Genomic DNA, 14900 nt, shown 5'->3' with positions numbered 1-14900 from the left:
AATGTGGCGGATGGAGATGAATTAGTCCCTTATTACAGCAAATCCATGTGATTCAAATCCTGGCCTTACAAATCTGTTTACACAAAATCATGAGTTGGACACTGGATCCTTTACTTTTTCCCTAAACAACCTGCAATTTAAAATTTAACATAATAATATCAACCTAATTAATGACAATTTATTGTGTGTTGGAGAAGTCAATTCAGCACTAATTAACATGAGATCTAATTAACATGAGATCATGTGAAGGAGATTCAAGTGAGACCAGAACAAGATTTTGCCACATGACACACATTATCATTATTATTATTATTATTATTATTATTATTATTATTATTATTATTATTATTTAATATCATCATCATCAAATCAATAAATCACTTTCTCAAGATGGCCAACAAGAGCTGTCCAAAGGGAAGAGGAAAAGCAACTAGGCAACCTCCATTGAAACTGAAATCAAAGTAAAGTTTGGTAATTATCCTCTGTTGACAACAACACTTAAATCTGACTTTTATTTCCCACTGAATAATTAAAATTGGTAAACAAAAAAAAAGTACACGTTTTTCTTTAACACAAAAAATGAAGCTGTTCTGTTCTGTTCTGTTCCTGAGCCTCTCTGTCCCACCCCAACTGCCTCTCTCTTTCTTTTGTGTGTGGATTTTGGAATACACAAAGTGAATATTTTTATTGCTTTGCATCAGTTTTATTATACTTGATCTAGATACCAACTCCAGTGGAAAGAGTTCAACTTTCTTTCTAGTTTTTTCTAGTTAATTCATTCGTACCCCTGCCATGGAAGAAGACTCTGAGTTCTGTTCCTCACAATTCATGAGCTCAAGTTGTTGTTCTCAAGGCACACTTGTTCTGGCTCTTGCCCTTTTCACCAAAGGCTCTTCTCATTGCTTTGGTGTCACTATATGTGGGTCTTCTTCAATTTAACCTCTATTTGTTCTTGCTTCAAGTAATAAGCTTCCAAAGGTGTAATTTTTTTTGCTCCAATTTATTGTACTGTTGTTCTGTTGACTCACTTCTGAAGATGTTGTGTTTGGAAATTGGTGTGGAGATGAGGGTGGTTTTATCACTGATTTTGCAGCTGGTGAAGCTCTGCATCATTGGCTTTGCTGTTGCATTCCATGGATCTGAAGGTAGGTACTTAATACTCAGAACTCTATGTTGAAGTTAATCTCGTCAGAAATTTTTGCCACAGGTTATGATAAAACTTATGCTTAGGCTAGAAGAATACGATTTGGATCAGCCTACGTGGTTTTTGAGTTGTTATAGTAATATTAATGATAATAATAACAATCGTATCATATAGAGCCTAAACATCATACCTGAGTTGCAATCAAACTATTGGTTTGGATCTTTATAATTGGAGCTAGTATAACCAAAGGTGGCATTTGGTATCCTTTCTGTTGTCCTCTTGCATTGCTTACAAAATCTAATTTTGGTTTGAATATATTAAACAAAAAGGCAAGTTGCTGGTGGTTTTTGAACACGTTCGTTCACCCTCCATTCTTGTGGCCATTACAATCAATTTACATTGGCTGCTTACAACTGATTGAGCTTATAGTTACTTTTTTTTTTCTGTGTAATAAGCATTTAAATGGATGCATATAAGTTTTACCGGTTTAAGAAATATGTAACTTGTCATTCACATAATCATTTAAAGCCTGAGAGTTTCTTCTAGTGAAGGTACTTTTTGCATGTTCATTGATTTCTTGTAATCCCCATACTCATTTTAAAGCGTAACAGGTTCTTCTAGTTGAGGTACTTTCTGCATGTAGATTGATTTTTTATCCCCCCTTAAATACCCATTGTAGGAAGCTACTAGTGTTGTTCCCTAAGAATCTAGTGGTCTTCAATATTATTAGAGAGGATTTTTTTTTCCATAATAGGCCGGGTCTCCCCAATTTCAGATTTAGATAACTCTTATGTTTACACATGGATTTGGTCTGGTCCCCCATGCTTTTTGTCTTCTTTATTCTTCTATGTTTTTTCAATAAAACTTAGGTGTTCTGCAGATGATTGATGGGGATTGAGGTGCCAACCTAGTTGGGATCACTTTCTTCATAGTGATCCTCTTGCAGGTCTTCTTGTTTTACAAACAAAATAAGTGGTCTTCAATATTTAAATTTGTAGAAGTAGAAAAATGATTGCTGAATTCTTTCACCTCTCAATTGAACCACAATCCATTATTTTTACTTTAAATTTAGTTGTCCAAATACACTGTAAAGTACAAACTCAACCAGAAGAGAAATATCAATATTCCAAAATGTTAAATTTTGCAGTAAGAAATTGCTGATATGAGCCCATATGCTTGCCTAACTAATCAGCCTGATTGATCTTGCTGATAAAAAAAATGATAATTTTTCCTTTTCTCACATGGAACTTTTGGCTTCCCAACTGATAATTTCTTCTTCAAGGGTCTGCTATATCCCCATCTCCAGGATTCCTTCCAATCATTCATCCTAGTGGAGAAGCACCTGCTCCCATCCATCATGGATTGTCATGGGAAAGCAGTCCTCCAAAATCACCTTCAGATACAAACGGTATATGTAATCTAATCTAATCTAAAATTAAATCTCAATATCATACAGAATGAGTTTGAATTTTGAGCTTTTTGAACTTGATTATTCAGTGTCCTGTCCCTACTAGTTTTTGCTCGTATTCAATAGTTTTTTCCTTCTTTCAGGGTTTGGTATATCCCCATCTCCTGAAATAATACCTGTGGATCCTTCCCCCAGTGAATCACCTGGTACTTTACACCCAAGAGAACCATGGAGAACTGTTGCACCAATCCCTCCAGAAGTACCAAATGGTAATTTCACTCCTTTAGTCCATTGGTCCATATTGGGATTATCTGATCAAAAACTTGGGTTTGCACCATCCAGTGTCATTCTTGCCCCCTCTAGTTACTACATTACCACCTCTTACATCAGCTCCAACTCCTCAGAAGATAAAAGGATTTGAACCATCTATATCTCCTAGTCCTAGTACAAGCACCATAGCATCATCACCACCGGCACCATATAATGATGCTCATGCACCATCAACTGCTGAAGGGAATGTGCCACCATCCATACAACCAAGTCCGTCTCAAAGCAAAACAACACCTGCTATTAGGCCTCCTGTATCCACACCAATTGCTCCAGGTAACATGACTGAGAAGTTTCTTTTCATGGGGGGGGGGACCTTCCTCTTGATTATAATCCAAATTCAGCTCTTCTAATGTTTCTTGAACAGCTCCAATTCCAATACCTTCTGGCAATTTGCCAAAAACTTCACCTATCAGCCAACCAATTGAACATGGAAGCTTGCCTCCTAAGATTGATGAGAGGAATAAGAGTCACAAGCCAGAACCAGCTTTGCCAGGTATGAGATAGAAAGTCTTGTTATGTTGTTGGAAATCTTAAGGATGGTTTTCCATTTCATCATATCCAGTTTCCAGTTGGTATTGACCTAAAATATGCTCTTCTATTGAATATTTGAACAGCACTAGTTCCAATGCCTTCTACCAAATTGCCCAAAATTTCACCAGTAAGCCAAGCCACTGAAAATGGAAGTTTGCCTCATAGAGAGGGTGAAAATAATGGTCACATACCAGAGCCAATTTCACCAGGCATGTGATGAAAGTAAAAATTTGTCACCTGATTTCTTACTTTTGAAATTTACTTTTTTTTCTTCACCAACTTCCAGTTGGTATTGAGACTGAAGTGTGCACTTCTAATGCATTTTGAACAGCCCCTATAGTATTCAGTTTTCCCGAACATTCACCAGTGAGTCAGCCAACTGAACATGGAAGTTTGCCTCCAATTGACCCCAGAAGGAATATCAACCCTGGTCACACATTGGAGCCAGTTTCCCAAGGTAATTCTACATGATGTTTTATAACTGTTTTTTATTTATTGCTATTTCTAGCTGATGTTAATTTCAAATATCTGTTTTTCTATGGCATTTTGAACAGCCCCAGTTGCAATGCCTCCTGCAAATTTGCCAAAATATTCATCAGTCAGTCAACCAACTCATCATGGAAATTCCCCACCTGATGTTCAAAATAGAACTGCAAATAATGGTCACAGTCACACCCCAGCACCAGAAATGCCACGTATGTTATATAATCTTATTATCTAATCATCTCTAGAATTCAACTATTATGGTTATAAACTCTCTTTTTTCATGAAAGCACAAAATCTATTGCATCTCTCATGGAAAATGGAAAATATTCATCCAATATGCCACCTATTTTACCGGGAAAAAAAAAACTCCTTCCACATAAAGCCTTTTTACATTATTTTGATGAAAGAAGGGAGAAAGTTAAAATATCTAGTATTGATTTTATCAGATCATCCCTTTTACTTGTCTCCTTGATTTTTCTTTAATTGTATCCATACAGCATCAGTTACACCACCAAGTCCATTTCCAGTAGATCCACCATTGGCCCACCATGTCATACCAGCAGCATCTCCACCCAAATCACCAGGTGCAAATTGAGAAAGGATTTTGTTGTATCATCCCCCTTACCCCAGTTGATTTTGTTGTTTTATTTTAAAACAAGTTACAGTAGTAGTAGTTTTTTTCAGTTAATTCGTTTAATCTTTTTAATTCCACATCTATAGTCGTTCTGCACTTCAAATGATGAAGGTTTAAAACCCAATCCTATGTACAATTGTATACTTTGTTGCTGTTGAATTACTATTGCTGTTGATGATCCACAAAGAGATGTTATATCTCTCAGTTTAGTGTCACATAATAATTTGACAATGAGTTAGGAAATGTAGATTATATATCTCAACAATTGAATTGAGATTAAAAATGACAATCATGACTCATCTAATGTTTTCTTAACACGCCTAATTTTTGCTACATGCAACGTGGAATAATAAAGAATGATCATGAGGATGCTTAACTGATAATAAAATGATGCAAGATATTCAATAGAATTAATCATGATAACATTGGGATTTGGATCTCCAAAGGTTAAAAAAAGGGTGCATTCAACCTCAATTTTAAAGTGGATTAAATTATGGGATACTTCAATTCAAATCAAGGGTGGATTCTCCTTTACTTCCTCACTCTCAAGGAGCTAAATCCACAAAGTTGCTACTAAACATTCAAAAGAATATGTAGTCATAAAATAAATTTAGTGTAGTTACAACTATCAGCATGTAGCTTAACAATGAAATATCTTTTACCAAGAAACTCTTCAAAAAAATTATTGATTTTTTTTCAGTATATAAATGTTCTCCTGAAACTTTCATTCTGGAGTGTTTAACATCTGCATCTGATTACTATGATTTCTTGTTAATGCTATTGTGCATTAATTAATTTAATTAGCAAAACAAATGTGGTGCAGCACCTGTTGTCTCTCCTGCATTGACTCCTTCCAGAAGCTTTGGTTGGAAAAAAAGTGGAGAACCAGTTTCTGCACCTGTGTATGAAACACCAAAGCCACCACCAACTATAGTACATTCCCATGCTCAAGGTATATGGTAACATCAAAATACTTTTGATGAGTTGAAAATTCTTAACTAAAGGATTGCTCATTGTGCTAACAGCATCAATAATTCTTCAATTGATGGAAACTTAATTGGCACAAAACATTTGATGCAGCACCTGTTGTCTCTCCTGCATTAACACCTTCTAGAAGCTTCAATTGGACAAAAGGTGGAGAACCAGTTTCTGCACCTCCGTACAAAATACCAAAGCCACTACCAGCTATAGTACATTCCCCTGCTCAAGGTATACTGTAACATTAAACTACTTTTGATGAGTTGCAAATTCTTAACTAGAGAATTGATGATTGTACTAACAGCATGAAATTAAAAGATTTCCCTAAGAATACTGTCAAAGATCTACTCTCCCAAAAACCAAAGCTGGTGAAGGACCAAGAAAGATTTTATATCTCTAACACTTTCCTGCATATGAGAATTCATTTGGCTTGAAGAGTGGACAATACACAAGAAGATTTTACCTTGTATTGAAATTCTACATGGTCATATTGAATGGAGATGCCAATTTCGAACTCAAGACCACTTTGTCATAAAGGCTCTAATATCATGTGAAAAACCAACTCTCAGAAAAGTATCAAGTTCTTTTGGCAAAGGCACAGGAATTACTTTTCAAATATAACAAATACAGAGTTGACATCATGCTTGAATTCTTTTGGAAATGTAATTTGAGCATATTTAAAATGATATTATGCACACCATTCTTTTGTATCATGTTCAATTATTTACTATACAAAGCCTAAAGTTTTAGCCCATGGAAAACGTACGAGTAAGGAATGTAAATATTAAAATTATTGAAAGACTCACTAAACCATTATACTTATGTATACATACATACTGAGTTAACTTATCTATTTTCTTTTATTCTGTATCTCCTTCTTGTGCACACAAAGAAAGACAATTTCACCATGCTCCTGAGCCACTGATTTCATCTCCCAAATCTCCTTTCAACAAAGATCATCCTCCTGCATCTTCACCTTCAACCACATTCTATAAGCATCACTATACAAGGAACACAGTCACCAGCCCTGCTCCTGCATCATCACATTTTGTTTCTCCTTCCACTTCAAAACACCAAGGTTAGGTTTATTAACCGATCTATTGAATTGTTCCGCAAAAATTAAGATTTTCACTGCAGTTGAATTTATTACTTTTTTCTTGGTTATTTTATGCAGATGGATCAAATCCTCCCTCGCCGCTGCCAACAAGTGGGCAAAGACATCATGCTCCACTACCAATGAACACAGGTACCTATAAAAGTTTGGTGAGCTTATAAGATGTTGCTTCTATTTGACTGATAAATAAATAAGGGAATTTTGATTACTGAAACTTTTCTGCCTAATAGGTTCCTCGGTTTCCCCATCTTCCCTCCATATTCAGTCACCAGTGAACCAGGTTTCACCTGCTCCTTCTCCGATATTCAACATATCCCCCCACTCAACCAAAAGTAATACAGGCTAAACTTCCATAGTCATTACAAGTATTTTAGAAAATCTTGTTTTCTTTTATTATCATCTACTTATATTCATTGTATTTGTTATTGCAAGTTCCATTGCATCCTCCTAAAGTGTCTCCTTCTCGGCCTTCTTCCAAGATCCCTAAGAAGCCAGTCCGGCCTCGTTTTCAAGCACTGCCACCCCCACCTCCAAATGAAGGTTAGTCAGTAGTCAGTGTTTTATTTGTTTTTTCTGTAGTAAAGGAGTTATTTCAGCTAATATATGTACTTTTTCTGACTGTATTCATCAAACTGAAATATACATGTCCATTCTTCATTTTTTAGATTGTATATCAGTGGTTTGCTCAGAACCCTATACAAGTACTCCACCTGGAGCACCTTGCAAATGTGTGTGGCCCATGGAAGTTGGTCTTCGCCTTAGTGTTTCTCTGTATACTTTCTTCCCTTTGGTTTCAGAGTTTGCTTCTGAAATTGCCACTGGGGTTTTCATGAAGCAAAGTCAAGTTCGCATTATGGGAGCTGATGCAGCAAACCAGCAACCTGATAAAACTATTGTATTCATTGACTTGGTACCACTTGGGGAAGAATTTGATAACACTACAGCCTTTTTAACTTCTGAGAGATTTTGGCATAAACAAGTGGTTATAAAGACTTCTTACTTTGGTGATTATGTCGTGTTGTATGTGACCTATCCAGGTATATATAAATTTTGAATGTCTTGATCCTTTTCATGACTTTTTCGGTTAGAAATTTTATTTGGGTCCTCTCAATATAGGTTTGCCTCCATCTCCTCCTTTACCTCCTTCAAGCATTTCCATAATCGATGGTGGTCCGTATTCGGGTGGTGGCAATAATGGTAGGACAATAAAGCCCCTTGGGGTTGACATATCAAAGAGACAGCATAGAGGTGGACTTAGCAAGGGCATAATTGCTGTCATTGCTCTTTCAGTTTTTCTAGTAGTTGCTTTATGCTTTGCTGCTGCTTTGGCATCGTTCAAGTACAGAGATCATGTGAGTCAAACACCTTCAACCCCACGGATTTTACCTCCTCTTACCAAAGCACCAGGTAATACAAATGGAAGTGTCTTATAATCTAGTAAACTAGTGCATTTTTCCCTATAAGAAACGCTGTCTTGGTTGATCATTTTAAATGGCATTATATTTTAACCCAAAAAGAGAAAGAGAAAACACTCTGTATTTACAAATTATAGACCATATTTTTAGTATTTATCTCATGTAATAGCATTAGGAAAACAATGGTTGGCAGAAATCTATGAAGAAAAAGAAAAGAAGTTGCAGTAAGTTAAACAAATAAGTTCAGTCGCAATAGTTGAAATTAAATAATTGATGACTCATAATTTTGGGTGTTTCCATATCACCCAATTCCTTGCCAGTTTGATTGTTTTATCCTTTATCAACCTTTTTGATTAAGAAACATACATACGGAATCTACAGGTGCTGCTGGATCAGTAGTTGGCGGTGGGCTTGCTTCAGCTTCGACATCATTTCGATCTAGCATTGCTGCTTACACAGGATCTGCTAAGACTTTAAGCATGAATGACATTGAGAAAGCCACGGATAATTTCCATGCTTCCAGAGTACTTGGAGAAGGTGGTTTTGGGCTTGTTTATAGCGGTATACTTGAAGATGGGACAAAAGTTGCTGTCAAGGTTCTAAAAAGAGAGGATCATCAAGGCAACCGTGAATTCCTATCTGAAGTTGAGATGCTTAGCCGCCTTCACCATAGAAACTTGGTTAAGTTGATTGGTATATGCGCAGAGGTCAGCTTCCGCTGTTTAGTTTATGAACTCATTCCAAATGGCAGTGTGGAATCCCATTTACATGGTACCTAACTTTTCTTGATTCAGTCTCGAGTACCATTCCAATTGTTTAGTGCTTTAAGATAATGGTTTTCTTATATTTGGTCTTCTGGTAGGAGCTGACAAGGAAAACAGCCCACTTGATTGGAGTGCTCGGTTAAAGATAGCTCTTGGTTCTGCTCGTGGACTGGCTTATCTGCATGAAGATTCAAGTCCCCATGTCATACATAGGGACTTCAAGTCTAGCAATATTTTGCTGGAAAATGATTTTACACCAAAAGTATCCGATTTTGGATTGGCCCGAACAGCAGCTGATGAGGGGAACAGACACATATCAACACGAGTGATGGGAACTTTCGGGTAATAGTTCTTTCCTGTTTCTATTTTGGAAAGTTTTATCTACAAGTCATCTCTTCACCTCAGTACCCTTTAAGTTTTTCTAATTGCTCCAACATAATAAATTTGTAGAGGTTGATCAGTCAAGTTAAAACTAGAAACTCTATCAGTTTAGTCAAATAAAATGATTTCTTAATCATGTCTAAAGACATTTGCTTCTGTAGTCATTTATATTAAGAATCTACAACTTGTATACTGTCTGAAATAATTTTGATTGAGATTATTTTTTAACCTTGACAGATGCCAGTGCTGTGTCTGGTAATTTATTGTGGAACTGGAAGCCTACCTATATGCTGCTTCTAGATTATCCAATAAGCAAAGTGACTAATATTAAGTTGTGCCAAAATAATCATCCCCTCCCAAAATTGACTAACACACTAACCGCTCCAGCATAAGTTTGTTTCAGAAGAACAAAAACAAAAGAAAAGTTGAGAGAATGCATAATGACATTTAATCCCTAATTCTTTTATCTAACTTCTGTCCAATTTTTTTATACAGCCACTGTCATTATAACCAACTCTTTAAAAGTTTCAATCCATGGAAATAGCTGAACTAATTATTGTTTCAAAACTATTGTAATTCTTTGTTGTTTTACTATTATGCCCTCCCTGATATATATTTTCTTTCATATTTGAAAAACTATTCAGTTATGTGGCCCCAGAGTATGCAATGACTGGACATCTTCTTGTGAAGAGCGATGTTTACAGTTATGGTGTTGTCCTCCTTGAGCTTTTGACTGGAAGAAAACCGGTGGACATGTCACAACCTCCTGGTCAAGAAAATCTCGTTGCATGGGCTCGTCCACTACTCTCAAGCGAAGAAGGATTGGAAGCAATGATAGATCCATCTCTTGGACCTGATGTGCCTTCTGATAGTGTGGCTAAAGTTGCAGCCATTGCTTCAATGTGTGTACAACCAGAGGTGTCGGACCGTCCTTTCATGGGGGAGGTTGTTCAGGCTCTAAAACTTGTGTGCAATGAATGTGATGAGGCAAGAGAAACAGGTTCAAGCTCTAGCTCTGTTGATTTGAGTCATTCTAGACAACTATCAGATAATTTACAAGGCCAATTCTCAGCCACTAACTATGATTCTGGAGTTGATATTGAAAATGGGTTGTTAGCATCAGAGTTATTCAGCTCATCAGCGAGATATGGAAGGCGAGTGTCCGGATCATTTAGAAGGCATTCTTATTCAGGTCCTCTAAATACTGGAAGAAGCAAGCGGTTGTGGCAGATAATTAGAAAGCTTTCTGGGGGTAGTGTCAGTGAACATGGAACTATGTTTAAGTTATGAGTCTTATGACCAGGTTCCATTGAACCAAATTGCAATTTTTGAACTTTCTTCTGTGCATATTGCTCTCCCTCACTTTGTTAATGTGCAGTTCACAACTCTGCTAGAGGCATTGCACCTCTCTGCCTGAGCCATTTGAAGTTTGACAAGAGAATACAAGCAAGTTGTAAATAGGTTTTGACATGCTTTTTTCTGCTAACCTGCAAGATCATGTGTATGTAACTGGTACTAACACTTTGAAGAGGGGAAGCAATGCAAATCTAGCTTGAAAATAGAAGATGACTGAAGATGACCTTTAGTAAGACCTCCAATTGCAAATACAAACATACAAGATATAGTCTATGCAGTTGCAGCATCAATAATGTAATGTTCAAATTGTCAAAGTCTCATGCATTTAGAGGAGGAGGGGATGGAATGGAATCTGGTTAATTAGTTGTATAGAACAAGATATATTACGAATACAAATCTGAATTTACGCAGGCCACTCATTTTTGAAAATATCTTTATGATGATAGTTTTGGAATCGGATGTATATAACATAAATGACAATAGTGTAAGAACTAAGCAACTTAGAAATGGGGCAAAATAACAAAAATAAGTAAATTAGACTATTCCAGGCTTCCTGTGGAGGAATTGTGCTGACAGGCCTAATCTGTTTATTAAGGAGGTTAAGTTAAGGCTTTTTAAAAGGGTGTTGCTAGGTGCACTCAGCAATATTATTGGTGCACCCAGCACTTTTTGAAAATTCTAATTCTGCCCCTCCCTGTTTTTTCTTTAAATTGGCACCGGTTATGCATTTTCTTTTGCGTTTAAAGCTTTGTTTTTTTCATTGCGGTCCAGTTTCTGTCGTTGGTGGTGGTTTTCGTAAGTGTTGAGAGAGGTAGCGGTTCGGTTCGGTGAAACTCTTACTGGTGGTGTTTTTATTTCGGCGGAGATACACATTTTCTGGCTTTTCTGGATAACTGGTATTCTAGTAGATCTGTTAAATTCATAAGTTATAACATTAAGTTAATCTGTAAGAATCATACGGAAGTAGTTCTTCCGTATGATTTTTACGGATGAACTTCATCCGTATTTAGTAATTTACTTCTTATGGAAGAAGTTCTTCCGTGTAAGTCATAGGGAAGAACTTCTTCCGTAAGCTTTTATATTATAATTTTTTTTAGATTATTTTTAAATTTGTGAATAATTTAGATTTAATAATATTATTAGTATGTTAAATTTTTATTACATATTTTTAAAATTGTGGATAATTGATTTATTACAAATTATCTATAGTTTATGTAAAAGATTAAATAATTTAGGTATAATAATTATATTTTGTTGTAGTAGCAAAATGTTAAATTAGTTGTTAGTTATAGTTTTATATATTTTTATTGTGAATTAGGGTGCAAAATTTGTATTTATTTGAAGTATTTTTATGTTAAATTAGATGTTTCGTAAAATTTATTATTATTGTGTTTTTGTAGTCCGTATTGTGTAATTTCTTGTAGAAATTAAAAATTAGTTAGTTATTACAAATTAAATATAGTATAAGTCAAAATTGAAATTGTTTAGTTCCAAAATTTCTATTTAGTAAATTATTTAGTTATAAATTTTGAATGTAGTTGTATTAGTTGGTAATATGTATGTAGTTATTATTTTTTTATGATATTTATCAAATTATGATGTTAAGGGCTAAATATAAAGTACTATGAGGGACTAATTTTAGTTTTGCTAATATGGTGTGCACTAAAAGATTATGTAGACTTGTGTATGATGTATAATTTTTTGATTTGTTAAGATGGACGAAGATCAATGGACGTATGACAATATAATGTCTGAAAAAGTTGATATGGATTATGAAAATGAACAAGAATATAGTGTGAATGAACCACATGTTGATTGTTCGGATGCTTTTAATATTTCTCAGGTAATAATGTTCATTAGTTTGAGTCATTTGATTGAATGTATGTTTTGTATAAAAAATAAATTGTCGGGGTTGCGTTGTAGGTCTTTGGTACCCGAGAAGATGTCTTGCAGTGGGCTCGATCGGTTGCCCATGAAAACAGAGTTGCAATCATTATGAGGTCTGATACACATACTGGTAGTAGAGGAAGAAGTTCATTTGTGTTAATTGGTTGTGAAAGGAGCAGTCAGTATAAGTGTAGGAAGAAAGAATTTTTTAGAAGAGACACTGGGAGTAGGAAATGTGGTTGTCCCTTCAAGCTTAGTGGGAAACCAATGATTGGAGGGGAAGGTTGGATGGTGAAGTTGATTTGTAGGATTCACAATCATGAATTGGCCAAGTCCTTAGTTGGACATCCATACGTTGGGCAACTGACTAAGGATGAGAAGAATATTATTGTTGATATGACAAAGTCAATGGTGAAACCAAGAAACATCCTGCAAACGTTGAAGGAGCATAATGCCAACAGTTGCACCACAACAAACAAATATACAATGCAAGAAGTGCATATCGTTCTTCCATTAGAGGAAGTGATAATGAAATGCAACATCTAATGAAGCTTTTTGAACGTGATCAATATATTCATTGGCATAGATTAAAGGATGAATTTGTGGTGCGTGATCTGTTTTGGTGTCACCTAGATGCAGTGAAGTTATGCAATGCATGTCATTTGGTGTTTTTGATAAACAATGCCTACAAAACAAACAGGTACAGACTCCTATTACTTGACTTTGCTGGGGTGACACCAGCGAGAATGACATTCTCTGTTGGGTTTGCATATCTGGAGGGTGAACGTGTTAATAATGTTGTATGGGCTTTGGAACGATGTCGAAGTCTATTTTTAAGACGCGATTGCCTCCTTGTACTTATTGTCACTGACAGAGACCTAGCATTGATGAATGCAGTGAAAACTGTATTCCCCGAGTGTACAAACTTGTTGTGCAGGTTTCACATTGATAAGAACGTGACGGCCAAGTGCAAATTTTTAATCGGTCAGAAAAATGCTTGGGAGTATGTCATGGATGCCTAGGGTAGTCTGGTTGATTGTCCTTCCGAATAGCAGTTCGCTGAGTGCCTTCAGAAGTTTCAAATGGCTTGTTCACCTTGGCCAATATTAGTAGAATGCAGTAGTACACAAGCTTCATGATGTTGAAAAGAGACTATGTCAACCTAAATGAAGACTGAACATGCATCGTTGTTATGGACTATGACACTTGTTTATCTAATTTTATTCATTATGTGATATTATTTGTTGTCAGACGTTTATCCTTAATTATTAAGTAATTGTTGCATTAAGAAATAAATTAGTTGGTGCAACTAAAATCAATTACGCATGTATGATACATCGTTGTCAGAATTGACAACACATTCTGATGCATGATACAGCTTGACACCATATTGGTTTAGTTGGAAACATAAACACGAAACATCTACATGCGTCTCTATTTTTTTTAAAAAAAAAGTGAAACAATGTTAGTGAAAACCATCTATATATATGAGACACTGCAACACGCTAAAAAATCACACATTCTCTCCCAATTTTTACAACAAAGTATGTCATTTTGGGGAGAAACCGGCAGTTAGACGATTGTGAACTCAAGTTTAGGTTTCATTTTTCTAAATGGGTCGATTATTCACAACGATAATGGTGTTTACTTTCAAACTTTCACTCCAGTACCCATTTGAGTACCAAACACTTGTGATTTTGCAAAGCTAAAAACCAGAATACACAATACCCTTCACCTAACCGACAAACAATTTTTGGATGAAATTTACTACCGGCAGTCATTCCCAGATATAGGTAACCAAATTCTCTTTCAATGTATGCAATTGAAAAATGATGACGATGTCAACACAATGTTAATGTGTAATCATCAATTTTCATGTGTTGGTCCGATTGAGTTATTATGCACCATTGGTAGAACACCAGATGGAATATTAAACTTACTTCAAGGCACTATGACCCATACTCATGAAGCGCTTCTATATTACAACGGGAGGTGGAACATGCCACGCCAAAACAACTTTGTAGGTTACGCGTTCACAGGAAAAAAATCCAAAAAAAAATTGGCATTCCTTCAGAATGTACCATCGATGAATTGAAGGATTTGATAAAGCAAGTTGCACCTCAAGGGATTCCCCCTCATGGTATTCATGAATCACAAATGGTAAGGCGGTTGTTTTTTCGACAACCAGGTCATTTTGAGTATTCAGACAAAATTATCAGATTTGAAATTATTGAGCTGAAAACTAACGATGACGTGCTGAAGGTCTTAGTACAATCTAACTATTGGAAACAGTTTAGGCCAATAGAAATTTTAGTTGTTTTTACTAAACAGGTAATGGAAATGGAAGATGACGTGTCTATGTCACGACATGATTGAATATAAGTTTTATTTCTGAGTTTTTCATGCAAATTTTATTTCTTTCCAGCATGTTGAAGTTAATGTAATGTTTGAATTCGATAAGTTGTTCACTAG

The 14900-nt window shown here is 35.7% G+C and overlaps 2 protein-coding genes across 3 annotated transcripts; both read left to right on the top strand.

Annotated features, from left to right (window-relative positions):
* The first annotated feature begins 435 nt into the window (after window positions 1–435).
* Window positions 436–10970, top strand: LOC114387805 (receptor-like serine/threonine-protein kinase ALE2). 2 transcript variants are annotated; one of them, XM_028348010.1, is made up of 20 exons: window positions 436–1145; window positions 2427–2552; window positions 2696–2821; window positions 2895–3155; window positions 3247–3375; window positions 3497–3622; window positions 3745–3870; window positions 3968–4108; window positions 4397–4483; window positions 5357–5485; window positions 5614–5742; window positions 6404–6589; window positions 6686–6757; window positions 6856–6957; window positions 7058–7165; window positions 7291–7662; window positions 7742–8032; window positions 8422–8811; window positions 8903–9146; window positions 9830–10970. In XM_028348010.1, exons 1-20 carry the CDS (start codon window positions 1037–1039, stop codon window positions 10473–10475), a joined length of 3900 nt encoding a protein of 1299 aa, XP_028203811.1. In that variant the 5' UTR covers window positions 436–1036; the 3' UTR covers window positions 10476–10970. The 2 variants fall into 2 exon arrangements, with proteins under 2 accessions (XP_028203811.1, XP_028203812.1); XM_028348011.1 differs by lacking the exon at window positions 4397–4483.
* Window positions 10971–12175: 1205 nt separating this feature from the next.
* On the top strand, window positions 12176–12987 carry LOC114386380. Its single transcript, XM_028346383.1, has 2 exons — window positions 12176–12384; window positions 12465–12987. The coding sequence occupies exons 1-2, from the start codon at window positions 12256–12258 to the stop codon at window positions 12972–12974; spliced, it is 639 nt and encodes a 212-aa protein (XP_028202184.1). The 5' UTR covers window positions 12176–12255; the 3' UTR covers window positions 12975–12987.
* Window positions 12988–14900: the final 1913 nt, after the last annotated feature.

The sequence above is a fragment of the Glycine soja genome, chromosome 15, assembly GCF_004193775.1.
Source record: "Glycine soja cultivar W05 chromosome 15, ASM419377v2, whole genome shotgun sequence".
In the NCBI taxonomy this organism is placed as follows: Eukaryota; Viridiplantae; Streptophyta; class Magnoliopsida; order Fabales; family Fabaceae; genus Glycine; species Glycine soja.
This window is presented reverse-complemented; position numbering and strand designations above follow the sequence as displayed.